Source organism: Leucoraja erinacea, chromosome 2 (genome assembly GCF_028641065.1).
Source record: "Leucoraja erinacea ecotype New England chromosome 2, Leri_hhj_1, whole genome shotgun sequence".
Lineage (NCBI taxonomy): Eukaryota > Metazoa > Chordata > Chondrichthyes > Rajiformes > Rajidae > Leucoraja > Leucoraja erinaceus.
In genome coordinates this window covers 26,829,180-26,855,552 of record NC_073378.1, presented here as the reverse complement: position 1 = coordinate 26,855,552, position 26,373 = coordinate 26,829,180, and the positions used below count along the sequence as shown (strand labels likewise).

The 26,373-nt window shown below is 48.7% G+C and overlaps 1 protein-coding gene across 1 annotated transcript in view; it reads right to left on the bottom strand.

Annotated features, from left to right (window-relative positions):
• Positions 1-24,484, bottom strand: part of ripk1l (receptor (TNFRSF)-interacting serine-threonine kinase 1, like) — a 37,164-nt gene extending 12,680 nt beyond the window's left edge. The window contains exons 1-6 of the mRNA XM_055653618.1: positions 24,275-24,484; positions 20,141-20,294; positions 14,184-14,321; positions 13,678-13,906; positions 9,736-9,885; positions 6,664-6,740 (exon numbers count right to left, since the gene is read on the bottom strand). Coding sequence (XP_055509593.1) covers positions 6,664-6,740; positions 9,736-9,885; positions 13,678-13,906; positions 14,184-14,321; positions 20,141-20,294; positions 24,275-24,441 — 915 coding nt within the window. The 5' untranslated portion in view covers positions 24,442-24,484. The remainder of the gene's footprint in view (positions 1-6,663; positions 6,741-9,735; positions 9,886-13,677; positions 13,907-14,183; positions 14,322-20,140; positions 20,295-24,274) is intronic.
• Positions 24,485-26,373: the final 1,889 nt, after the last annotated feature.

Genomic DNA, 26,373 nt, shown 5'->3' with positions numbered 1-26,373 from the left:
CAACAAGAGCATGGGGGACCTCTACCACACCAGCAACAGACTGTTCCAGCTGCCATGGTCAGGCAAACGCCTCCGTTGCCATGCTGTGAAAACAGAGAGGTTGAGAAGGAGTTTCTTCCCAGAGGCCATCAGGACTGTCAACTCCTATCTCACCAGGGACTAACTTACTGTACCAATTTACTGTTGTGTGGTGTCTTTCAAAATTGCTGTTTTTTCTTTTTTTTTCTCCCACAAATATGTAATTAGTGATTCTGTTCTATTCTGTTTTGTTGTTGTTTTTGTTGGGGTTTTTTGCACAATCCGCAAGCATTGCCACTTTTCATTTCACTACAATATGCGTATGTGACGAATAAACTTGACATGACTTGATAAACTTGACTTGATCTGTGGAATTCTCTGCCTCAGAAGGTAGTGGAGGCCAATTCTCTGGAGGCTTTCAAGAGAGAGTTAGATAGAGCTCTAAAGAAGCGGAGTCAAGGGATATGGGGTGAAGGCAGGAACGGGGTACTGATTGTAGATGATCAGCCATGATCACAGTGAATGGCTGGAAGGGCGGAATGTCCTATTCCTGCACCTATGTCTATTGTACAGCAGACAGTGAAGAAAGCGAATGGCATGTTGAATGAATGAATGAATGAATCTCTTTATTGTCATTGCACATGGTACAACGAAATTTAAAAGTTAATCCCATGGTGCGATTCACAAGAGCAGTTTAAATATATAAGATAAGGTAAAAATACATACATATAATAACAAAATTAAAAAATTACAGATAAATAACAATAGCAGCTGAGGTAGAGCCATTGTTGAATGCGAGTGTTATTTCTTATTTTGCATTATTAAGTTCACGTACGGCTATGGGGTAGAAGCTGTCTCTGAGTGTGTTTGTGCGAGTTTTGAAAGACCAGTACCGTCTGCCAGAATGCAGCAGGTGGAACAGGTTGTGTCCAGGGTGGGAAGGGTCCTTCAGGATGTTGGCTGCCCTGCCAAGGCAGCGAGAGCTGAAGATGTCCTTCAGGGAGGGCAGTGGGCAGCCAGTGATTTTTTGTGCGGTGTTGACCTTCAAAACAAGAGAAGTTGAGTATAGGAGCAAAGAGGTCCTTCTGCAGTTGTGCAGGGCCCTAGTGAGACCACACTTGGAGGATTGTGTGCAGTTTTGGTACCCTAATTTGAGGAAGGACATTCTTGCTATTGAGGAAGTGCAGCGTAGTTTCACAAGGTTAATTCCGGCATGGCGGGACTGTCATATGTGAGAGAATGGAGTAGCTGGGCTTGTACACTCTGGTGTTTAGAAGGATGAGAGGTGATCTTATTGAAACATGTAAGATTATTAATGGGTTTGGACACGCTAGTGGCAGGAAACATGTTCCTGATGTTGGGGGGAGCCCAGAACCAAGGCCACAGCTTAAGAATAAGGGGTATGCCATTTAGAATGAATATGAGGAAACACCTTTTCACACAGTTGTGAGTTGTGAGTCTGTGGAATTCTCTGCCTCAGAGGGCGGTAGAGGCCGGTTCTCTGGATACTTTCAAGAGAGAGCTTGATAGAGCTCTTAAAGATAGCAGAGTCAGGGGATATGCGTAGAAGGCAGGAACGGGGTACTGATTATGGTTGATCAGCCATGATCACATTGAATGGCGGTGCTGGGCCGAAGGGCCGAATGGCCTACTCCTGCACCTATTGTCTAATGTCTATTCCCAGCTTTGTGACCCCCACCCACATCTCTTTTCCAGCTTTCTCACCCCTACACCATCAGTCTGAAGTGTCCCACCACAAAACATCATAGAAACATAGAAAATAGGTGCAGGAGTAGGCCATTCAACACGATCATGGCTGATCATCCAAAATTAGTCCCCCATTCCTGCTTTCTCCCCATATTCCTTGATTCCTTTAGCCCCAAGAGCTAAATATACTCTCTCTTGAAAACATCCAGTGAATTGGCCTCCACTGCCTTCTGTGGGAGAGAATTCCACAGACTGGGTGCAAAAGAATTTCCTCATCTAAGTCATAAATGGCCTACCCCTTATTCTGAAACTGTGGCCCCTGGCTCTGGACTCCCCCAATATTGCAGGGCTGCCAACTCCCACGCTTTGAGCGTGAGAATCACGCCCTCAAGCAAACTCTCACGCCCTCACGCTGATCAGAAATTTCTCGCGCTCTGTGGTGAGAAATTCTGTGATCAACAAAAATTTCAGAACTCAGATAAACTGCATGGTCCGCGGGTGTTGGAGAGCCGGGGCTGAGGGAGGGATGGAAGCAGCGGGCGGATACAGATGCGGGGAGCCGGGGCTGGTGAGTTTGCGGGGCTGACGAGTATTTGCGCGGCTAGCGAGTCGCTCGCTGCAGCTTCAGCCATGGAGCACTCCGGACAGTGCGAGTGTCCCGGGCTGTCGGAGGCGTCGGAAGCGCCGCTGCCGCGAGAGTCTCTGTGCCGAAGGGACACTCTCAAAGGGAGGTGCGGAGAGAGAGAGGGGAAGGAGACAGGGAGACAGGGGGGGGGGGGAGAGAGAGAGGGGGGGTGAGAGGGGGAGAAAGAGGGGGGGGGGGGGGGGGAATGGAGAGAGAGAAGGAGAGGGGGGAAAGAGGTAGGGGAGTGAGAGGGGGGGGTGAGGTGGGAGAGGGGGAGAGAGAGAGGGGGTGAGTGGGAAGGAAGAGGGAAGAGAGAGAGGGGAAGAGAGGGGTAGGAAAGAATGGGAGAGAGGGGGAAGAGAAACGGGTGGTAAAAGGGGGGGAAAGAGAGAGATGGGGGGCAAAGAGAAAGAGGAGATAGAGACAGGAGAAAGAGAGAGGGGAGAGACAGGATGTGAGATGAGGAAAGAGAGAGAGAGGGGGGGAAGTGAGAGGTGAGAGGAGAGACAGGGGCAGTGTGTATGGAGAGGGGAGAGGGGGAGATAGGGAGGGAGAAAGAAAGAGGGTGAAGCGGGGGGGAGAGAGAAAGGGGGAGGGAGAGAAGAAAGAGAGGGGGGGGAAGAGAGGGGGAGAGAGAGTTAGTGGAAAGAGAGAGAGAGGGGAGAGAGAGAGGGGAGAGAGAGAAGGGAGGAGCGAGATAGAGAGAGAGGGGGAGAGAGCTGAGGGAGAGATATAGCAGGTGGCAGAGAGAGAGGGGAGAGAGAGAGAGGGGACGAGAGTGAGGGGGACGGAGAGAGAGGGGAAGAGAGGGGGGGAGAGGGGGAGGGGAGAGGGGGGAGAGACAAGGGAGAGAGGGGTGGGAGGAGAGATAGAGAGGGGAGAGAGAGAGAGAGGGGAAAGAGAGATGGAGGGGAGAGATAGAGGGGGGAGAGAGGGGAGGGTTGAGAGGAGAGAGAGTGCATCCTTCGAGCCAGCACCGCCGTTCATTGCGATCATGGCTGATCTTCCCCAACCCGTGCCTGCCTTCTCTTAAATGGCCTCCCCTTTTTTCTAAGACTGTGGCCCCTGGTTCTGGACTCGCCCAACATTGGGAACATTTTTCCTGCATCTAGCTTGTCCAATCCTTTTATAATTTGATATGTTTCTATAAGATCCCCCCCTCATCCTTCTAAACTCCAGCGAATACAAGCCCAGTCTTTTCAATCTTTCCTCATATGACAGTCCCGCCATCCCAGGGATCAATCTCATGAACCGACGCTGCACTGCCTCAATCACAAGGATGTCCTTCCTCACATTAGGAGACCAAAACTGTACACAATACTCCAGATGTGGTCTTACCAGAGCCCTGTACAAACTGCAGAAGAACCTCTTTACTCCGATACTGAAATCCTCTTGCCACCATTCCATTAGCTTTCTTCACTGCCTGCTGTACCTGCACGCCAACTTTCAGTGACCGGTGTACAAGGATGCCCAGGTCTCGCTGTACCTGCACCTATCACTGATGAACCCTATTCTCCTGCCTTCTTCCCCTACAAGCCCTGATCCTCTTACCAATCACTAATGTATCAATCTCCACCTTATTAAAAAAAATCTATTGACCTGGCCTCCACAGCCTTCTGCGGCAATGAATTCCACATCTAATCGCCAGTCATACCCTGTACAATACAATTGTCCACTGTTTTAAATATCTACTCCAACAGCAGATTTCTCTTAGTTTAGTTTAGAGATACAGCTCCGAAACAGGACCTTCAGCCCGCGGGGTCCGCAATGACCAGCGATCACCCCGTACATTAGCACTATCCTACACACACAAGGGACAATGTATGATTTACCGAAGCCAATTAACCGACAAACCTGTACGTTTTAGTTTTAGAGGTACAGCGCGGAAACAGGTCCTTTAGCCCACGTGGCAGAGAAATACACAGTATCACAACCCTCTGACTAAATACATTTCTCCTCATCTCCTTGGTGATCATTTTCCCATGTTCTTTCAATTCTGGATCAATTTCTGTGGATTGGAGGGTTGCGAATGTTATCGCACTTTTCAAGAAAGGAGGGAGAGAGAAAACGGGGAATTATAGACCAGTTAGCCTGACATCGGTGGTGGGGAAGATGCTGGAGTCAATTATAAATAATGAAATAGTCGAACATTTGGATAGCAGTAACAGGATCGGTCCGAGTCAGCATGGATTTACGAAGGGGAAATCATGCTTGACTAATCTTCTGGATTTTTTTTGAGGATGCAACTAGGAAAATGGACAAGGGAGAGCCAGTGGATGTAATGTACCTGGACTTTCAGAAAGCATTTGATAAGGTCCCACACAGGAGATTAGTGGGCAAAATTAGAGCACATGGTATTGGGGGTAGAGTGCTGACATGAATAGAAAATTGGTTGGAAGACAGGAAATAAAGAGAAGGGACCAACGGGTCCCTTTCAGAATGGCAGGCAGTGACTAGTGCTCGGTACCGCAAGGCTCTGTGCTGGGATCGCAGCTATTTACAATATACATCAATGATTTAGATGAAGGGATTAAAAGTAACATTAGCAAATTTGCTGTTGACACAAAGCTGGATGGCAGTGTGAACTGTGAGGAGGATGTTATGAGAATGCAGGGTGACTTGGACAGATTGGGTGAGGGGGCAGATGCATGGCAGATGCAGTTTAACGTGGATAAATGTGAGGTTACCCACTTTGGTAGCAAAATCAGGAAGGCAAATTATTATCTAAATGGTGTCATGTTGGTAAAAGGTGAAGTACAACGGGATCTCGGGGTCCTTGTTCATCAGTCACGGAAAGTAAGACAATAGGTGCAGGAGTAGGCCATTCAGCCCTTCGAGCCAGCACCGCCATTCAATGCGATCATGGCTGATCATCCACAATCAGTACCCCGTTCCTGCCTTCTCCCCATATCCACTGACTCCGCTATCTTTAAGAGCCCTATCTAGCTCCCTCTTGAAAGTATCCAGAGAACCGGCCTCCACTGCCCTCTGAAGCAGAGAATTCCACAGACTCACAACTCTCTGTGAGAAAAAGTGTTTCCTCGTCTCCGTTCTAAATAGCTTACTCCTTATTCCTAAACTATGGCCCTTGTTTTTGGGCTCCCCCCAACATCGGGAACATGTTTCCTGAATAGCTTCTGGGCCCGCGATAAATGTGAGGTTATCCACTTTGGAGGCAAGAACGGGAAGTCAGATTATTATCTGAATGGTGGCAGGTTAGGAAAAGGGGAAGTACAACGGGATCTGGGTGTTCTAGTACATCATTCACTCAAAGTAATCATGCAGGTTCAGCAGGCAGTGAAGATAGCAATGGCATGTTGGCCTTTATAACAAGAGGAGTTGAGTATAGGAGCAAATAGGTCCTTCTGCAGTTGTACAGGGCCCTAGTGAGACCACACCTGGAGTATTGTGTGCAGTTTTGTTCTCCTAATTTGAGGAAGGACATTCTTTCTACAGAAGGAGTGCAGCATAGGTTTACAAGGTTAATTCCCCGGATGGCGGGACTGTCATATGCTGAGAGAATGGAGCGACTAGGCTTGTATTCACTGGAATTTAGGATGAGAGGGGATCTTATAGACAAATATAAAATTATTAAGGGTTTGGACACGCTAGAGGCAGGAAACGTGTTCCCGATGTTGGGGGTGTCCAGAACCAACAACCAGGGGCCACAGTTTAAGAATAAGGGGTAGGCCCTTTAGAACGGCGACGAGGAAACACTTTTTCTCAGAGAGTTGCGAATTTGTGGTAGTTTCTGCCTCATAGGGCAGTGGAGGCTGATTCCCTGCTTGCATTCAAAAGAGAGTTAGATAGAGCTCTTAGGGCTAGCGGAATCTAGTGTGGACGAATGATTCTACAGACAGTTCCAGGTTACCCACAATGACCAGAAAGTCACATTCCAGCAATTCAGCAAATACCCGCCTTTGGTAGACGACATCTCTTTTTGGAGAAGGCAGGAACAGGGTACTGATTGTGGATGATCAACCATTGAACGGCGGTGCTGGCTCAAAGGGCTGAATGGCCGACTCCTGCACCTATTGTCTATGTACATATCTATGTATCTATTAACGTCCTTTAATTCTGAGGCTGTGCCCTCTGGTCCTAGACCCTCCCACCAGTGGAAACATCCCCTCCACGTCCACTCTATCCCGGCCTTTCACTATTCGATAAAGTTTCAATGAGGTTCCCCCCTCATGCTTCTAAACTCCAGTGAGTACAGACCCAGTGCCGTCAACAGCTCTGGCTATCGCTGGCCACTGTGCCGCCCCTGATGATTGTATGGATGTGAGACTTTGCACTCTGGAGACAATACTTACTCTCAAACGTTCCACATCTTTATCAATAAACCTCTGAAAGTTTTGCTCATAAAATGGTTGGAATTGCAGGTTGCACTCTGAAACAGAAAGGCCCGATGTTTAATACTAGTAGTCATCACAGAGTGATACAGTGTGGAAACAGGCCCTTCGGCCCAACTTGCCCACACCGGCCAACATGCCCCAGCCACACTGGTTAACAACTGTTCGAGTTTAGTTTGGAGATACAGCGCGAAAACAGGCCCTTTGGCCCACCGTGAAGTGATCACGCCATTCACTAGCACTATCCTACATACACCAGATACAATTTACAATCTTTACTGAAGCCAATTAAACTACAAATCTGTACGTCTTTGGAAAGTGGGAGGAAACCAGAGCACACGGAGAAACAGGCCCTTCGGCCCAACTTGCCCACATGTCCCATCTACATTCGTCCCATTTGCCTGCATTTGGTCCATATCCCTCCAAATCTGTCCAAATATCTTTTAAAAGTTGCTATACTCTCTGCCACAAGTACCTCCTCTGGCAGTTCGTTCTGTACTCTGTGTGAAAAAATTGTCCCTCAGGTTCTTTAAATCTTTCCCCTCTCACCTGAAACCTATGTCGTCTGGTACTTGATTCCCCTACTCTGGGCAAGAGACTGGGTGTGCATTCATCTCCATCTATTCCCCTAGTTACTGTATACACCTTTATAAGGTCACCCCTCATCCCAGCCTGCACAACCTCTCCCCACAGCTCAGGCCCTCGAGCCCTGGCAACATCCTCGTAAATCGCAGTTCTCTTAGAATTCGGAAACACCACGGATATTACGAGGACACACACACACAGATCACCCCTCATCTACCTGCGCTCCATGGAATAAAGTCCCAGCCTGCTCAAACTGTCCCTGCAGCTCAGGCCCTCGAGTCCTAGCAACATCCTGGTAAAGGATCATAAGGTGATAAGCTCACAAGTTCACGTGATAGGAGTAGAATCAGGCCCATTGGCCTATCAAGTCTACTCCGCCATTCAACCACGGCTGATCTATCTTTCTCTCCTAACCCAATTCTCCTGCCTTCTCTCCATAACCTCTGCCACCCGTACCAATCAAGATTCCCCGACTTAAAAATATCCAATGCCTTGGCCTCCTTTATAGTTTAGTTTAGAGATGCAGCACGGAAACAGGTCCTTCGGCCTACCGAGTCCGCACCGACCAGCGATCCCCGCACACCAACACACACTGAGGACAGTTTACATATATATACCAAACCAATTAGCCTACAAACCTGTACGTTTCTGCAGTGTGGGAGGAATCCGGAGCACCCGGGGAAAACCCACCCGGTCACATGGAGAACGTGCAAACTCCGCCCAGACAGCACCCATAGTTGAGAATGAAGCTGGATCTCTGGCGCTGTAAGGAAGTAACTCTACCGCTGCGCCACTGGGCCATTGTCTGTTGCAATGAATTCCACAGATTCACCGCAGATCCTTGCTCCCTCAGCCTGGGTCTCCTTCTCAGGATAGTCACAGATTGATACAGCGTGGAAACAGGCCCTTCAACCCAACTTGCCCACACGGGCCAACATGTCCCATCTCCGGAGCGGCACGGTGGCGCAGCAGTAAAGATGCTGCCTGGCAGCTCTTGCAGCGCCAGAGACCAGGGTCGATCCCGACTATAGGTACGGAGTTTGCACTTTCTCCCTGTGAATAGCGTGGGTTTTCTCTGGGTGCTCCGGTTTCCTCCCACACTCCAAAGATGTATAGGTTTGTAGGTTAATTGGCCTGGTATAAGTGTAACTGGTCCCTCGTGTGTGTAGGGTAGTGTTAGTGTGCGGGGATCGCTGGTCGGCGTGGACCCGTGGGCCGAAGGGCCTGTTTCCGCGCTGTATCTCTAAACATAGAAACATAGAAAATAGGTGCAGGAGTAGGCCATTCGGCCCTTCGAGCCTGCACCGCCATTCAATATGATCATGGCTGATCATCCAACTCAGTATCCTGTACCTGCCTTCTCTCCATACCTTCTGATCCCTTTAGCCACAAGGGCCACATCTAACTCCCTCTTAAATATAGCCAATGAACTGGCCTCGACTACCCTCTGTGGCAGAGAGTTCCAGAGATTTACCACTCTCTGTGTAAAAAATGTTTTTCTCATCTTGGTCCGAAAGGATTTCCCCCTTATCCTTTTAAATTTAAAATTAAACTAAAAACGAAACACGTCCCATCTCTGTGGCGGCACGGTGGAGCAGTGGTAGAGTTGCTGCCTGACAGCTCTTACAGTGCCGAAGACCCGGGTTGATCCCAACTACGGGTGCTGTCTGTATGGAGTTTGTACGTTCTCCCCATGACCAATGTCACGGGGAAAATGTGGGGAGGGGGAGCAAGGGGCCATCTGGTAAAAAAGGGGAAGAACCAGTAGAACCGCCACGGGGGGGGGGAGGAAGCAGTAGGACCCAGCAGAGTCAGGCCATGTGGTGTGGGAGTCTGCATCATGGAGACCGTGCTGAGCCTGGGACTCAGGAAAGGCGATGGCTGCGGCCCGCTGGTGGCCAGTGGAGAGGCGAGGGTCGGCGGACTCGCTGGTGGAGACCCGCGGGGAACTGGAGTCCGGGTCAGAGGGCGAAGCGTAGGGAGTCCCGGTCAGCGGAGGGCCGGGGAGGCGGTGAGGGTCGGCGGTGGCATTGGAGAAGGCGGTGAAGGTCGATGACGGGGGCAGCTTTGGTTGTCCGGGCCTGAGATCGGCCGGGAAGTTGTGGAGAGGATGTTTCCACTAGTGGGAGCATTTAGGACCAGAGGTCACAGCCTCAGAATTAAAGGACATTCTTTAAGGAAGGGGACGAGGAGAAATTTCTTTAGTCAGAGGGTGGTGAATCTTTGGGATTCATTGTCACAGACGGCCAAGTCAGTGGATATTTTTAAAGCAGAGATAGATTCTTCATTAGTACGGGTGTCAGGGGTTATGGGGAGAAGGCAGGAGAATGAGGTTAGGAGGGAGAGATAGATCAGCCATGATTGAATGGCGGAGACGGCTTGATGGGCCGAATGGCCTAATTCTGCTGCTATGACATGACCTTACCCACCGGTCAGTGCACTGCCCACCTGTAAAGGTCGGTCTGTCCACAGGCTGCTTCTCCCAACACTGCTGCATCAGAGAGACAAGCAATTCAGGAACCTCATTGGGGATGAGCTCCAGGTCCGGACGATCTCCGTTCTGGACCAGGTGCATGACCTGGATATTGCTCACCGCATCTGTGAACACACAACATCAAGTTCAGACATGGACAGGTTTCATGTGCAGGAAGAAACTGCAGGTGCTGGTTCAATCCGAAGATAGATGCGGGACAAAGTGCTGGAGTAACTCAGTGGGTCAGGCAACGTCTGTGGAGAACATGGGTAGGTGACGTTTCACAGAGTGCTGGAGTAACTCAGCGGGTCAGGCAGCATCTGTGGAGAACATGGATAGGTGACGTTTCGGGTTAAGACCCTTCAGACAGAGTCGTGGGAAGGGGAATGGGAGATAGAGAAGGTGATGTGGAAAGATATAGAACCATGAATGAAAGATATGCAAAAAAATAACGACGATAAAGGTAACGATGGCCCATTTCCTTTATCATCATTACTTTTTTGCGTATGTTTCATTCATTTGTTCTATATCTCTCTACATCACCATCTATCTCTCCCGTTTCCCCTTCCCCCGACTCTCAGTCTGATGGGTCGCGACCTGAAACGTCACCCGTTCCTTCTCTTCAGAGATGCTGCCTGTCCCACTGAGTTACTCCAGATTTTTGTGTCTATTTTCGGTTTAAACCAGCACCTGCAGTTCCTTCCTTCACATTTAGTTTAGTTTAGAGCAGTGGTTCCCAACGTGGGGCGTACGCCCCACAGGGGGGCAATTTGATTTTTAAGGGGGGCAATTGAGGAGGTCTGGGTCCAAATTTTTGATTTTTATTTTTTTGGATTTTCCATCAGGTAAACATATGTAGTTTATGTTTCAGATGTTATTTTGAGTAAATAACTTTTTTTGGGGTAAAAAAGGTCTTTATTGTGTAGTTATTTTTTGAAGCTTGTTTAAATTAAGGTATTGGCGTTTTAAGCTTCTTCAGCTGAAACGGAGTTCACTTTTTAAATGATAAGAATTATATATCACCATATGGGGGGGGGGGGGGCATCAGGATTTTAGAGGTGATTAGGTGGGGCATGGCCAAAAAAAGGTTGGGAACCACTGGTTTAGAGAAACAGCCTGGAAACGGGCTCTTCAGCCCGCGCCGACCAGCGATCACCAGCTATCCTACACACTAGGGATCATTTACAATTTTATCGAATTCAATTAAACTACAAACCTGCACGTCTTTGGATTGTGGGAGGAAACCGGAGCACCTGGAGAAAACCCAGGCAGGTCACAGGGTGAAGATACAAACTCCGTACAGACAGCACCCGCAGTCAGGGTCGAACCCGGATCTTTGGCGCTGTAAGGCAGCAATTCTACCGCTGCGCCACCGTGATTAGCGAGGGTCATAGAGTCATAGATACAGCGTGGAAACATGCCCTTCGGCCCAACTTGCCCAACAATGTCCCAGCTACACTAGGCCCACCTGCCTGCCCTCGGTCCATATCCCTCCAAACCTGTCCTATCCATGAACCTGTCTAACTGTTTCTTAAATGTTGGGATAGTCCCAGCCTCAACTTCCAGCTTGTTCCACACACACACCACCCTCTGTGTGAAAATGTTACCCCCTCGGATTCCAATTAAATCTTTTCCCCTTCACCTTGAACCTATGTCCTCTGGTCCGTGATTCCCCTACTCTGGGTAAAGACTCTAAAAGGTCAGGGGGAGAAGGCAGGAGAGTTGGGTAAGATTAGCCACTCGTGAATGGCGTACACATGATGGGCCGAATGGCCTACGGGCTCCAATGACTGATGGACATGAAAATACAGAACATAAAACAGTACAACACTGGAACAGGCCCTTCGGCCCATAATGTGTTAAACACGATGCTATTTTAAACTAATCTTTCTGCCTGCATGTCATCCACATCCCTCCATTCCCTGTGATAGTGTCATAGTGCCAGAGTTATAATGCCGAAGAGACCTCAACTACCTCCTCCGGCAGCTCGTTCCATACACCCACCAACCTTTGTGTGAAAAGGTTACCCCTCGTATTCCTATTAAATCTTTCCCCCTTCACCTTGAACCTGTGGTTGAGGTTGGACTCATGTTTACTACATGGCTCATTGTTATTGTCACCTGTATCAGGTACAGTGAAAAAGATCTGCAAAGACCATAGCCACACATAAACACAGTCGCCCTGGGTTTAGAAACATAGAAATATAGAAATTAGGTGCAGGAGTAGGCCATTCGGCCCTTCGAGCCTGCACCGCCATTTAATATGATCATGGCTGATCATCCAACTCAGTATCCCGTACCTGCCTTCTCTCCATACCCTCTGATCCCCTTAGCCACAAGGGCCACATCTAACTCCCTCTTAAATATAGCCAATGAACTGGCCTCGACTACCCTCTGCGGCAGAGAGTTCCAGAGACTCACCACTCTCTGTGTGAAAAAAGTTCTTCTCATTTCCTCAAAATCCTTTGTACAGTATGCGCAGAGCAGACCACTGAGTCTAGTGAGACCACACCTGGAGTATTGTGGGCAGTTTTGGGCCCCAAATTTGAGGAAGGACATTCTTGCTATCGAGGGTGTGCAGTGTAGGTTTACATAGAAACATAGAAAATAGGTGCAGGAGTAGGCCATTTGGCCCTTCGAGCCTGCACCGCCATTCTGTATGATCATGGCTGATCATCCAACTCAGTATCTTGTACCTGCCTTCTCTCCATACCCCCTGATACCTTTAGCCACAAGGGCCACATCTAACTCCCTCTTAAATATAGCCAATGAACTGGCCTCAACTACCTTCTGTGGCAGAGAATTCCAGAGATTCACCACACTCTGTGTGAAAATAATGTTCTCATCTCGGTCCTAAAAGATTTCCCCCTTATCCTTAAACTGTGACCTCTTGTTCTGGACATCCCCAACGTCGGGAACAATCTTCCTGCATCTAACCCCTTAAGAATTTTGTAAGTTTCTATAAGATTCCCCCTCAATCTTCTAAATTCTAGCGAGTACAAGCCCAGTCTATCCAGTCGTTCTTCATATGAAAGTCCTGACATCCCAGGAATCAGTCTGGTGAACCTTCTCTGTACTCCCTCTATGGCAAGAATGTCTTTCCTCAGATTAGGAGACCAAACCTGTACGCAATACTGCAGGTGTGGTCTCACCAAGACTCTGTACAACTGCAGTAGAACCTCCCTGCTCCTATACTCAAATCCTTTTGCTATGAATGCTAACATACCATTCGCTTTCTTCACTGACTGCTGCACCTGCATGCCTACTTTCAATGACTGGTGTACCTTGACGCCCAGGTCTCGTTGCATCTCCCCTTTTCCAAATCGGCCACCATTCAGATAATAGTCTACTTTCCTGTCTTTGCCACCAAAGTGGATAACCTCACAATTATATAAAGGTTTAATAAGGTTAATTCCCGGGATGGCGGGGCTGTCATGTGCTGAGAGAATGGAGCGGCTGGGCTTGTACACTCTGGAGTTTAGAAGTATGAGAGGGGATCTTATTGAAACATATAAGACTGTTAAGGGTTTGGACACGCTAAAGGCAGGAAACATGTTTCTGATGTTGGGGGAGTCCAGAACCAGGGGCCACAGTTTAAGAATAAGAGATAAGCCATTTAGAACAGAGACAAGGAAACACTTTTTCAATCAGATGGTTGTGAGTCTGTGGAATTCTCAGCCTCAGGCAGGTTCTCTGGAAACTTTCAAGAGAGAGCTAGATAGGGCTCTTAAAGATAGCGGAGTCAGGGGATATGGGGAGGAGGCAGGAACGGGGTACTGATTTTGGATGATCAGCCATGATCATATTGAATGGCAGTGTTGGCTCGAAGGGCCGAATGGCCCACTCCTTGAACCTATTGTCAATTGTCTTTGTGTATAAATCTCTCCAGCTTCAGCCTGTGACGGAGGTTGGACTCACTTTCGTAGGGTTCCGTGTTGGAGAGGATGACCCACACCACGATGGAGAAGCTGTACACATCGGACTTCTCGGTGGCTTTGGTTTTGAGGGACTCCAGGTGCTCGGGGGCCAGGTACGCCAGGGTGCCTGCGTTATTCTGCAGCTTCGAGCTCATCTGGCGCCTCCTCTTCAGCTCCTCCGTCGTCAGCTGACTCCAGGTCTTGAAGATGGACACGCCGAGATCCGCGATCTAAAGGCAAGGACAGGCAGGCGCCAAGAGTCATGAGTGTTTAGGAAGGAACTGCAGACACCGGCTTACACCGATGATAGACACAAAATGCTGGAGTAACTCAGCGGGACAGGCAACATCTCTGGCGAGAAGGAACGGGTGATGTTTCTTGTCGAGTCCCTTCTTCAGAAATGTCACCCGTTCCTTCTCGCCTGTCTCGCTGAGTTACTCCAGCATTTTATGTCTATCTTCGGTTTAAACCAGCATCTACAGTTCCTTCCTACACATAGTATTTTACCTTGATGTGAAAGTTGGCATCAACCAAGATGTTTTCAGGCTTCAGGTCCTTGTGAACAATACGCATGTTGTGTAAATAAGTCATCCCTTCGATGATTTCCAGAATTATTCTTCCTTTGACTGATAACGGAATGGTTACCTGGAAAAGGAAAGGAAAGGAAAGCTTGAGAAAAGGGGAAAGAAAGCGAGGGGGGAAGTGAATACGGAGGTCAGAGTGCTGTATATGAATGCGCGAAGTATAAGGAATAAAGTGGACGAGCTTGAGGCTCAGTTAGAAACTGGCAAGTATGATGTTGTGGGAATTACTGAGACATGGCTGCAAGAGGGCCAGGGCTGGGAACTGAATATTCAAGGATATACCTCCTATCGAAAAGACAGACAGGTGGGCAGAGGGGGTGGGGTTGCCCTGTTGGTGAGGAATGAAATTCCGTCCCTTGCAAGGGGTGACATTGAAACAGGAGATGTGGAGTCAGTATGGATAGAACTAAGGAATTGTAAGGGTAAAAAGACCCTAATGGGACTAATCTACGGGCGCAAGTTGAATCAGGAGTTAAAATTGGCATGTAGCAAAAGTAATGCTGTGGTTGTTATGGGAGATTTCAACATGCAGGTAGACTGGGAAGATCAGGTTGGTACTGGACCTCAAGAAAGGGACTTTGTAGAGTGCCTTTGTGATGGATTCTTTGAGCAGCTTGCATTGGAGCCTACCAGGGAGAAGGCAATTCTGGATTTAGTGTTATGCAATGAACCGGATTTGATAAAGGACCTCGAGGTTAATGAGCCATTAGGAGGCAGTGACCATCACATGGTCAGGTTTAATCTACAATTGGAGAGGGAGAAGGGTAGATCGGAGGTGTCAGTGTTGCAGTTGAATAAAGGGGACTATGCGGCCATGAGGGAGGAGCTGGCCAAAGTTGACTGGAAAGATGCACTAGCAGGGATGACAGTGGAACAATAATGGCAGGTGTTTCTAGGAATAATACAGAAGGTGCGGGATCAGTTCATTCCTAGGAAGAAGAAAGATTCCAAGGGGAGAAAGGGGAGAAAGGGGAGAAAGGGGCGATCGTGGCTGACAAGGGACGTCAGGGACAGTATAAAAATTAAAGCAAAGAAGTACAACGTAGCAAAGATGAGCGGGAAGCAAGAGGATTGGGTAATGTTTAAAGAAAAACAGAAGATCTGGGGTGACATATGAAGTGAAGGAAATCCACATTAGGCAGGAAATGGTGTTGGATGGATGGATGGGACTGAAGGCTAATAAATCCCCAGGGCCTGATGGTCTGCATCCCAGGGTACTTAAAGAAGTGGCTCTAGAGATTGTGGACGAATTGGTGATAATTTTCCAATGTTCTATAGACTCAGGAACAGTGTTTTGGAGGGTAACTAATGTTATCCCACTTTTTAAGAAAGGCGGGAGAGAGAAAACTAGAGAGGGAATTATAGACCAGTTAGCCTGACATCGGTGGTGGGGAAGATGCTGGAATCAATTATAAAAGATGAAATAGCCGCACATTTGGATATCAGTAACAGGATCGGTCGGAGTCAGCATGGATTTACGAAGGGGAAATCATGCTTGACTAATCTTCTGGAATTTTTTGAGGATGCTACTAGGAAAATGGACAAGGGAGAGCCAGTGGATGTAATGGACTTTCAGAAAGCATTTGATAAAGTCCAATATATGAGATTAGTGGGCAAAATTAGGGCACATGGTATTGGGGGTAGAGTGCTGACATGGATAGAAAAGTGGTTGACAGACAGGAAACAAAGAGTAGGGATTAACGGGTTCCTTTCAGAATGACAGGCAGTGACTAGTGGGGTACTGCAAGGCTTGGTGCTGGGACCTCAGCAATTTACAATATATATCAATGATTTGGATGAAGGGATTCAAAGTAACATTAGCAAAGTTGGGAAAAGGGGAAGTACAACGGAATCTGGGGGTCCTTGTTCATCAGTCTATGAAAGTAAGCATGCAGGTATAGCAGGCAGTGAAGAAAGCGAATGGCATGTTGGCCTTTATAACAAGAGTAGTCGAGTACAGGAAAAATAGGTCCTTCTGCAGTTGTACATAGCCCTAGTGAGACCACACCTGGAGTACTGTGTGCAGTTTTGGCCCCCTAATTTGAGGAAGGACATTCTTGCTATTGAGGTAGTGCAGCGTAGGTTTACAAGGTTAATTCCCGGAGTGGCGGGACTGTATTATGCTGAGAGAATGGAGTGGCTGGGCTTGTACACTTTGGAGTTTAGAAGGCTGAGAGGGAATCTTATTGAAACATATAAGATTGTTCAGGGTTTGGACACGCTAGAGGCAGGAAACATGTTCCCGACGTTGGGGGAGTCCAGAACCAGGGGCCACAGTTTAAGAATAAGGGGTAAGCCATTTAGAACGGAGACAAGGAAACACTTTTGAGTTGTGAGTCTGTGGAATTCTCTGCCTCAGAGGTTGGTGGAGGCGGGTTCTCTGGATACTTTACATTTAGAACAGAGACGAGGAAACACTTTTTCAACCAGATGGTTGTGAGTCTGTGGAATTCTCAGCCTCAGGCAGGTTCTCTGGAAACTTTCAAGAGAGAGTTAGATAGGGCTCTTAAAGATAGCGGATAGCGGAGTCAGGGGATATTGGGAGAAGGCAGGAACGTGGTACTGATTGGGGATGATCAGCCATGATCACATTGAATGGCGGTGCTGGCTCAAAGGGCCGAATGGCCTACTCCTGCACCTATTGTCTATTGACTTTTGTGTCCACCAAAAATGGTTGGAGTTTGAGAGGCAGGTAGTACATAGATCACTCGATAATTAAATGCTATCTTGCATCTTTGAACAACACGCAATGTTACAATTTGTGCAGATTTTCAAGGTAAAGGAACTTATGGTCTCACTCCATCCAAGACCCCAAGACCAGCCCATCTCACCAACCAACCTCCCTTTCATTGACTCCATGTACACCTCACGCTGCCTCGGCAAGGCCAGCAGCATCATCAAGGACCAGTCACACCCTGGCCACTACCTCTTCTCCCCTCTCCCATCAGGCAAGAGGTACAGAAGTGTGAAAACACACACCTCCAGATTCAGGGACAGTTTCTTCCCAGCTGTTATCAGGCAACTGAACCATCCTCTCACCAACTAGAGAGCGGTCCTGCTATCTACCCCATTGGTGACCCTTGGACTTTCCTTGATTAGACTTTACTGGCTTTACCTTGCACTAAATGTTATTTCCTTAGCTTGTATCTGTAGAATAAAAGGCTCGATTGTAATCATGTATTGTCTTTCCGTTGACTGGTTGGCACGCAACAAAAGCTTTTCACTGTACCTCTGTACACGTGACAATAGACTAAACTGTTATACAACACGGAGTGCGAGCAGTGGGCGCGTGAGACGAGGGGCGGGGTGTTCGTGGGTGAGTGTGTTTGGATCGAGCTAGCTGTGGTTGGAGTGGAGTGGGCCGCTGGAGGCCCTGCAGCAGCCTGGGCCTCTGTTAGACAGGCCACCACTCCAAGGGGCCCTGACAACTAACCTACACGTCTTTGGAGGGCGGGAAGAAACGGAAGATCTCGGAGAAAACCCACGCAGGTCACGGGGAGAATGTACAAACTCTGTACAGCCAGCAACCGTGGACAGGATGGAACCCGGGTCTCTGGTGCTGTGAGGCAGCGACTCTACCGCTGCGCCACCGTTCCACCCAGTGTGATGTTTCTAGCACTGTTGGTCTACTGGAACTACCTGATCTCCTGGTTGCCAAACACTTTAATTCTCCTTCCCATTCCCACACTGACCTTTCTGTCCTGGGCCTCCTCCATTGTCAGAGTGAGGCTAAATGCAAATTGGAGGAACAGCATCTCCTATTTTGCTTGGGTAGCTTACAACCCAGTGGCATGAATATTGATTACTCTAACATCAAGTACTCTAACCCTGGCATTCCCTCTCTCTCTATCCCTTCCCCACTCAAGTCACACCAGCTTCTCGCCATCACCCAGCAAACAGCTGACAATGGCCTGTTTCCTTTATCATCATTACTTTTTATGCACATCTATCATTCATTTGTTCTTTATCTCTCTACATCACCGTCTATCTATATTACTAAAACTGTTCTTGACCGGTTTTGGCGATCTGTGCTGCGAATTCCGACAGAACTCCGCCACCTACGGCCGTCATTTTTGGCCACCTCGCTCAGAGCCCCCCTCCGCCGTATGTGTGCCGAGGATTTTTCCCATCGATGAAATATGACAGAGATATTAATGTTTTTACTAAATTCCCCATTCTTTCTGCTGCCCCCGCTGGAGGCAGGGGAAGGGACTATAAAACCAGGAAGTGGTGTGCCTCAATTAGTCTCTGCAAGCTGGAGGTCTGTCAATTATTCTCTGTCACTCTGAGCTCTGAATAACACCGAACAAATGTCTACAGCACTGTGAGTACCCTTAATTTGGTTTGAAAATGAAAATATAGTTTGAAGTAAAAAAGCACTGCCTGCAAATGGTTGTTTGGGTTCAATTAAAAAGGCACTCTCTCTCTCTCCCTACCCTCTCCTCTCCCCCTCCCCCTTTCTCCCTCTCTCTCCCCCTCTCCTCTCCCCCTCTCTCACCTTACCTCTCTCCCCCTCTCTCCTCTCCCCCTCCCTTCCTCCCCCCCCCTCCTCCCTCCTCCCCCCCCCCTCCTCTCCCCCCCTCTCCTCTCCCCCCCTCTCCTCCTCTCCCCCCTCCTCTCTCTCTCTCTCTCCCTCCATCCCCTCCCCCACCCTTCCTCCCTCCCCCTCCACACCCCCTACCCTCTTCCCTCCACCCTCCCTGCTCCCCACCTCAACCCCCTCTCAGCACCCCCTCTCTCTCCCTCACTCTCACCCCTCTCTCTCTCCTCCCCTCCACACCCCCACCTTTCCCCCCTCACCCCCTCCCTCTTAACCTCCTCTCCACCTCCTATCCCTCTTGCCCCTCTCTCTGTGTCTCTGCCCCTTCTCTCTCTGCCCTCACTCTCTACCCCCACCCCCTCTCTAGGTGTGACTGCAAGTTGGGGGCCCTGCGTCAGTAGATAGGGTGGTTATGGGGTAAAAGGAGCAAATTAATAATATTAATATAATATCAAGGGGGTAATTAGCGTGAGTGCAGGGGGGGGGGGTGCTGGGGATAGTTAGTGTGTGACGCTGCATGCCACCTCCCCCCACCCACAACCACACTTGGTCTAGTATCTATTGTTTCCCTTTCCCCTGATAATCAGTCTCGACCCAAAACGTCACCCATTCCTTCTCTCCAGAGATGCTGCCTGTCCAGCTGAGTTACTCCAGCATTTTGTGTCTATCTTCGGTTCAAACCTGCGTCTTGTACGTAAGTATGATTGTGCCATTTACTGAACTGTGTACAAAAATGGAATTTCACCGTACTCTTGGTACATGTGAAAACAAACATAGAAAATAGGTGCAGCAGTAGGCCATTCAGCCCTTCATGACAGCACCGCCATTCAATATGATCATGGCTGATCATCCCCAATCAATACCCTGTTCCTGCTTGTTTCCCCATAGCCCTTGATTCCTTTACTCCTTAAGAGCTAAATCTAACTCTCTCTTGAAATCATCCGGTGAATTGGCCTCCACTGGTTTTCTGTGGCACTGAATGGCGGTGTTGGCTCGAAGGGCCGAATGGCCCACGCCTGCTCCTATTGTCTATTTTCTGTAGGATTCCACGATTCACAACTCTCATGCTGAAAACGTTTTTCCTCATCTCAGCCCTAAATGGCCTACCCCTTATTCTTAAACTGTGACCCCTGGTTCTGGACTTCCCCCAATATTGGGAACATTTTTCCCACATCTAGCCTGTCCAATCCTTTAAGAATTTTATAGGTTTCTATAAGATACCCTCTCATCCTTCTAAATTCCAGTGAGTATAAGCCCAGTCGACCCACTCTTGTAAAGTACCATTGATATTGATATTGATGCACCCTTCTTGACATGACGGTACGTCATTGAACACTTACACTCTTTAGAAGCTGCAGCAGATTCCCATTCACCATGAACTCCATGACCAGCGAGTAGTTCCCATCTTCTAAAATTATTCCAATCAACTTTATAACCCGCTCGTGATTCAACTTATGCATCATTTTCCCTTCATCGAGCAGGGATCCGCTGAACCTGGAATAAAACACAGAGAAATGTGAGGTGTTGCATGTTGGGTCGTCAAACAAGTGCAGGACGCCATAGAGAGGTCCTTCTGCAGTTGTCGGGCCCTAGTGAGACCACACCTGGAGTATCGTGTGCACTTTTGGTCTCTAAATTTGAGGAAGGACATTCTTGCTATTGAGGCAGTGCAGCGTAGGTTCACCAGGTTAATTCCCGGGATGGCGGGACTGTCATATGCTGATAGAATGGTGCGGCTGGGCTTGTACACTCTGGGATTTAGAGGGATGTGAGGGAATCTTATTGAAACATATAAGATTATTAAGCCATTGGACACACTAGAGGCAGGAAACATATTCCCAATGTTGGGGGAGTCCAGAACCAGGGGCCACAGTTTAAGAATAAGGGGTAGGCCATTTAGAACGGAGATGAAGAAAAACTTTTTCACCCATGGAGTTGTGAATCTGTGAAATTCTCTGCCTCGGAAGGCAGTGGAGGCCAATTCTCTGGATGCTTTCAAGAGAGATTTAGATAGAGCTCTTAAAGATAGAGGAGTCAGGGGATATGGGGAGAAGGCAGGAACGGCGTACTGAATGTGGATGATCAGCCATGATCACAGAGAATGGTGGTGCTGGTTCTAAAGGCCGAATGGCCTACTCCTGCACCTTTTGTCTATTGTCCTACACAGTGAATGGTCGGCCAGTGTTGGTAGTGTTGTAGAGAGGGATCTAGGAGTACAAGTGCATGGTTCCTTGAAGGTCAAGTCACAGGTAGATAAGGTGGTCATAAAGGCTTTTGGCACTTTGGCCTTCATCAGTCAGAGTATTGAGTATAGAAGTTGGGAGGTCATGTTGCAGTTGTATAAGACTTTGGTGAGACCTCATTTAGAATATTGTGTTCAGTTCTTGGCACCATGTTTCTTGGAAAGATATTGTCAAGCTTGAAAGGGTTCAGAGAAGATTTACGAGGATGTTGCCAGGACTAGAGGGTGTGAGCTATAGGGAGAGATTGAGTAGGCTGGGTCTCTATTCCATGGAGCGCAGGAGGATAAGGGGAGATCTTATAGAGGTGTACAAAATCATGAGAGGAATAGATTAGGTAGATGCAGAGAGTTTTGCCCAGATTACGGGAATCGAGGACCAGAGGACATGAGTTCAAAGTGAAGGGGAGAAGATTTAATTGGAATCTGAGGGATAACGTTTTTACACAAAGGGTGGCGGGTGTGTGGAACAAGCTGCCAGAGGAGGTAGTTGAGGCTGGGACTATCCCATCGTTTACGAAACAGTTAGACAGGTACATGGATAGGACAGGTTTGGAGGGATATGGACCAAGTGCAGGCAGGTGGGACATGTTGGCCGGTGTGGGTAAGTTCGGCCGAAAGGCCTGTTTCCACACTGACTCCATGACCTGCAAAAGTGAATAAAAATTCCTTTGAACTAAACATGAAAAGAAACCTGATAGAAATAGATATTGTCAACAACACTGGGCCATCTATTGAGAAGATTGAACAGTGCAGCCTAACCCTACTTCCTTAGAAGGCTTAGGAAGTTCCCTACTACTCTCACCAACTTCTACAGATGCACCATAGGAAGCATTTTATCGGGATGCATCACAACTCGGTTTGGGAACAGCTCCATCCAAGACCGCAATAAATCGCAGCGAATTGTGGACGCAGCCCAGACTATCACACAAACCGACCTCCCTTCCATCAACTCCATCTACACCTCATGCTGCCTCAGCAAGGCCAGCAGCATAAACAAGGACCAGTCGCACCCTGGTCACTTCCTCTTCTCCCCTCTGCCATCAGGCAAGAGGTACAGAAGTGTGAAAACGCACACGTCCAGATTCAGGGACAGTTTGTTCCCAGCTGTTATCAGGCAACTGAACCATCCTACCACAACTAGAGAACAGTCCTGAACTACTATCCACCTCTTTGGTGACCCTCGACCTATCCTTGATCGGACCTTGCTGGCCTTACCTTGCATTAAACATTATTGCTTTATCGTATATGTACGCTGGAAACGCCTCGATTGTAATCATGTATTGTCTTTCCTCTGACTGGTTAGCAAGCAACAAAAGTTTTTCGATGTACCTCGGTACACGTGACAATAAACTAAACGGAAGAGTACGGGACCAGGCCCTTCAGCCTTCAATGCCCGTACCGAACACGGAGCCAAGATACAAATTAATTTAATCTGCCTGTACATGATTCATTCCCTGCTGATCTAAAAAGCCAATAGATGTTATTTTTAGAAAACATAGAAACATAGAAATTAGGTGCAGGAGTAGGCCATTCGGCCTTTCGATCCTGCACCGCCATTCAATATGATCATGGCTGATCATCCAACTCAGTATCCCGTACCTGCCTTCTCTCCATACCCCCTGATCCCCTTAGCCACAAGGGCCACATCTAACTCCCTCTTAAATATAGCCAATGAACTGGCCTCAACTACCCTCTGTGGCAGAGAGTTACAGAGATTCACCACTCTCTGTGTGAAAAAAGTTCTTCTCATCTCGGTTTTAAACGATTTCCCCCTTATCCTTAAGCTGTGACCCCTTCTCCTGGACTTCCCTAACATCGGGAACAATCTTCCTGCATCTAGCCTGTCCAACCCCTTAAGAATTTTGTAAGTTTCTATAAGATCCCCTCTCAATCTTCTAAATTCTAGAGAGTAGGGCGTTAACATATTGGCTTTTAGGGCGTCAACATATGGCATGTGGCAGGTGTTTAAAGGCTAGTTGATCTGTGTTCCAGTAAAGAGGAGAGATAATGTTCCCGTAAGGAGGAGGAGGTGGCCGATTGGGGAGCTGATTTAATTTGATTTTATTGTCGTTGTCTTCAATTAAGAGACAACAAAATTCTTTTTCCCTTAGTCATACAAAAAATAAAATAAAAAATACACAAAAACACAGAACACAGTAGTCCGCAACACAAACATCCCCACAGCGGCACCAAAGTTCCTCACTGTGAGGGAAGGAACCAAAGTCCAGTCAACCTCCTCGCCGATGTTCCCCAATGTTCACCCGTGGTCGGGGCCTCCCGAGCCCCTCGCAGTCACCCAATGTTCAGGTCCTCTCGCCGGGAACGATGGAACCCCGATGTCAAACGGGAGAACATACACAGCAGCCCGGACCTCTGAATCGGCCAACTTCCACCGGAGTCCTCGGCTCCCGGTGTCCACAGGCCGCGCTGGGCGGAGATTCGCGCTGGCGAACCTCGGCAAAGGGTCCCTGGACTCTGCGATGTTAAAGTCAGCGCCGCCCGCGTTGGGAACTCCGCGATGTTGGAGCAGCGGCCCAACACTCCGGAGCTCCATGCAGCGATCCCAGGTAAGGCCTCGTCTGCTCCGTGATGTATCGAGCGCAGCACCGCAGCTGCTGAAGCTCTGGTCCGGTCCCGGCAGGAAAGGCTGCGCCAATCCAGTTGGTAGGCCGCGAGGGAGGGGGTGGGGGGGGTGGGCGAGTGCGCGCCTCGGATAATAGCGACTGAAGGACGGTTCCCCCCTTACCCTACCCGCTTCCCCCCATGTAAAATACTGAAAAAAACTAAAAAACAAAATAAAAACCCACTCTAAACATAACGGAATAAAAAAAGATAACCAGAATGTGGGCGGAGGCAGCTTGTAACAGCGCCTCCGGGCCGTGGGGTGTGCTCGACCTGTTCCGACAATCCCAACCAGAGGGCCTGTACATCGGGCCATCAATAGCGGCGACTACAGAGGGTTAGGGTCAGGGCCCCGACCACGAGTGAACAAGGGAGGAGCACTGTATGAACTGCATTGCCTTCCACCACAGTGAAGTGCTGTGGTGGATGTCTGTGTTGAATTATGTTGTGTATTGTGTCCTTTTTTTAATTTTAATGCAGCATGGTAAATTACATTTCACTGCACCTTCTGGTGCATGTGACAAATACATTTGAACTTGAACTTGAATGGACCAGGGAGGTCCCGGAGTGGAGAGCGTGCGGAGATTGAGCCGTGGGGTGATCTACTTACTCCATGCGCTGCGGGCCTGTGTAGACTGTCTTTAAAACCACGAGCCCGTGATCTTTCCTGTGGCACAGCGAGACCATACCATATCCCCCACCACCCAAGAGCCGCTTCTCAATCAGCTCTTTGGAATCAATGTAGATCTCATCAAAAGACATGGCTGTTCCGGACATTCCTTTCCACGGACCTGGGTGGCTTTAGTACCTGTTGCAAGACAGAGAACGTTGCTTTAGTTTAGAGTCCAGGCCATCGTAGAATCTCCATTATGGTCTGGTTCAGCTCAGCCACCAAGCACGACATCCGGAGGCTGCAGCAAATCGTCCGATCAGCTGAGAAGGTTGTTGGCTGCAACCTTCCCCCCCCTCCATTCCTGCCAGGGCCAGGACTCTACCGCTGTGCCACCGTGCCGGCCCAGTTCATGGTTTAGTTGGTGTTCGTAGTGTTCAAAGGCCTGATAGCTGTGGGAAAGAAGTGGTGTGAGCGTGTGCGCTAGTGAGTGTGTGTGCGAGTGAGTGTGTCCACTTGTGGCAGAGTGTGTGTCTTTGTGTGCGTGCATGTGAGAGAGTGTGGGTGCGTGAGTGCATGTATGCGACACATGTGTGCACGGCATGTGCATTTAAGTGTCCGCGTGTGTGTTTGTGCAAGTATGTTTGTGGGTGTATGTGTTTGTGAATGCATGTGTCTATGTTTATGTGAGAGTACACATAAGCGTGTAAGACCGTGAAAGTGTACAACAGTGAAAGTTTGTAGGCGCCAGTGTGTTCTCCCGGTTCCGGAGGGTTCTCCCGACGCTGGAGCAGCATCGCCCGGTGAGAACGGCCTGGAACATCGGGCCATCGCAGTGGCGACTGCAGAGGCCTCAATAGGCCCGACTATGGGTGGACATGGGGATGGGGACTGGACTTTGTGCCCTCCCTCATAGTGGGAAACATTGTGGGGGGATGTTTTTTATGTTTATTATGATAACAATTCTTTAATGTGTTATCTTTATCTGTGTGCTGCATGGCAAGACAAATTTCATTACACTAATTGGTGTACGTGACAAATAAATGTCCTTTGACCTTTGTGTGTATAGGTGGGTGTAGGTGTGATTGTGTCTGTGTGATTGTACCTATGTGAATGAATGTGGTATCGATGTTTGTGTGTATGTGAGTGTCTGTATATGTGATGGTATGTTCATGTGTGTATGTGTATGTATGTTTGTTTGTATGTGATTGTGTGTGAGTGTTTAGTTTAGAGATACAGCAAGGAAACAGGCCCTTCCGCCCACAGAATCCGCGGAGAAAACCCACCCTGGACACGGGAGAACGTACAAACTCCGTACAGACAGAGCCCGTAGTCCGTATCGAACCCGGAACTGTAAGGCAGCAACTGTACTGCTGCGCCACCGTGCCGCTCCTAATGCGTGTGTGTAAATGTGTGTGTCTGTGCATGTTTGTGTGTGTGTGCATGTATGTGATTGTGGGTGCATGTTTGTATGTATAAGTGTGTATGTGATTCTGTGTACACATGTGAATATATGTGTGTGTATGTGGTTGTGCACATATGTGTGTTTATGTGTGTGATTATGTGTGTCTGATTGTATGTTTATGTGTAAATACGTGATTTTGTCTGAAGGTATGAGTGTAAATGTGTGTGTGTATGCCTGTGTGTGAGAGTGATTTTATGCGAGTGAGGCGGGGAGAGAGTGAGTGAGTGTGGGGAAGTTAGTGAGTGAGTGACTGGGTGGGTGAATGACAGGAGTGAGGAGGGGGAGTGAGTGAGTGTGTGAGTGAATGTGTGAGTGAGAGTGGGTGAGTGTGTGAGAGAGTGTGTGAGAGAGTGAGTGAGTTTCGTGTGTGAGTGAGTGTGTGAGTGTGAGTACATTGTTACAAATGTTGTGTCAGTAATGGCTACATGGCGGTGTTGGCCAGTGTTGGCAACATTCGCTCACTCCGCCGCTGCCGCTTCCTGTAGCTTCCCCTCCCCGCTCCGGCATCGCCCTCCGTGCCCCGGGACAGCCCCGGACAGCGGGTCCCGGCGACTGGAAATCCCGCTCCCGGTGCAACCTCACCCTGGCCCCGCCGCTGCCGCAGACCCCGACCCCCGACTCACCTGCCCCGTCC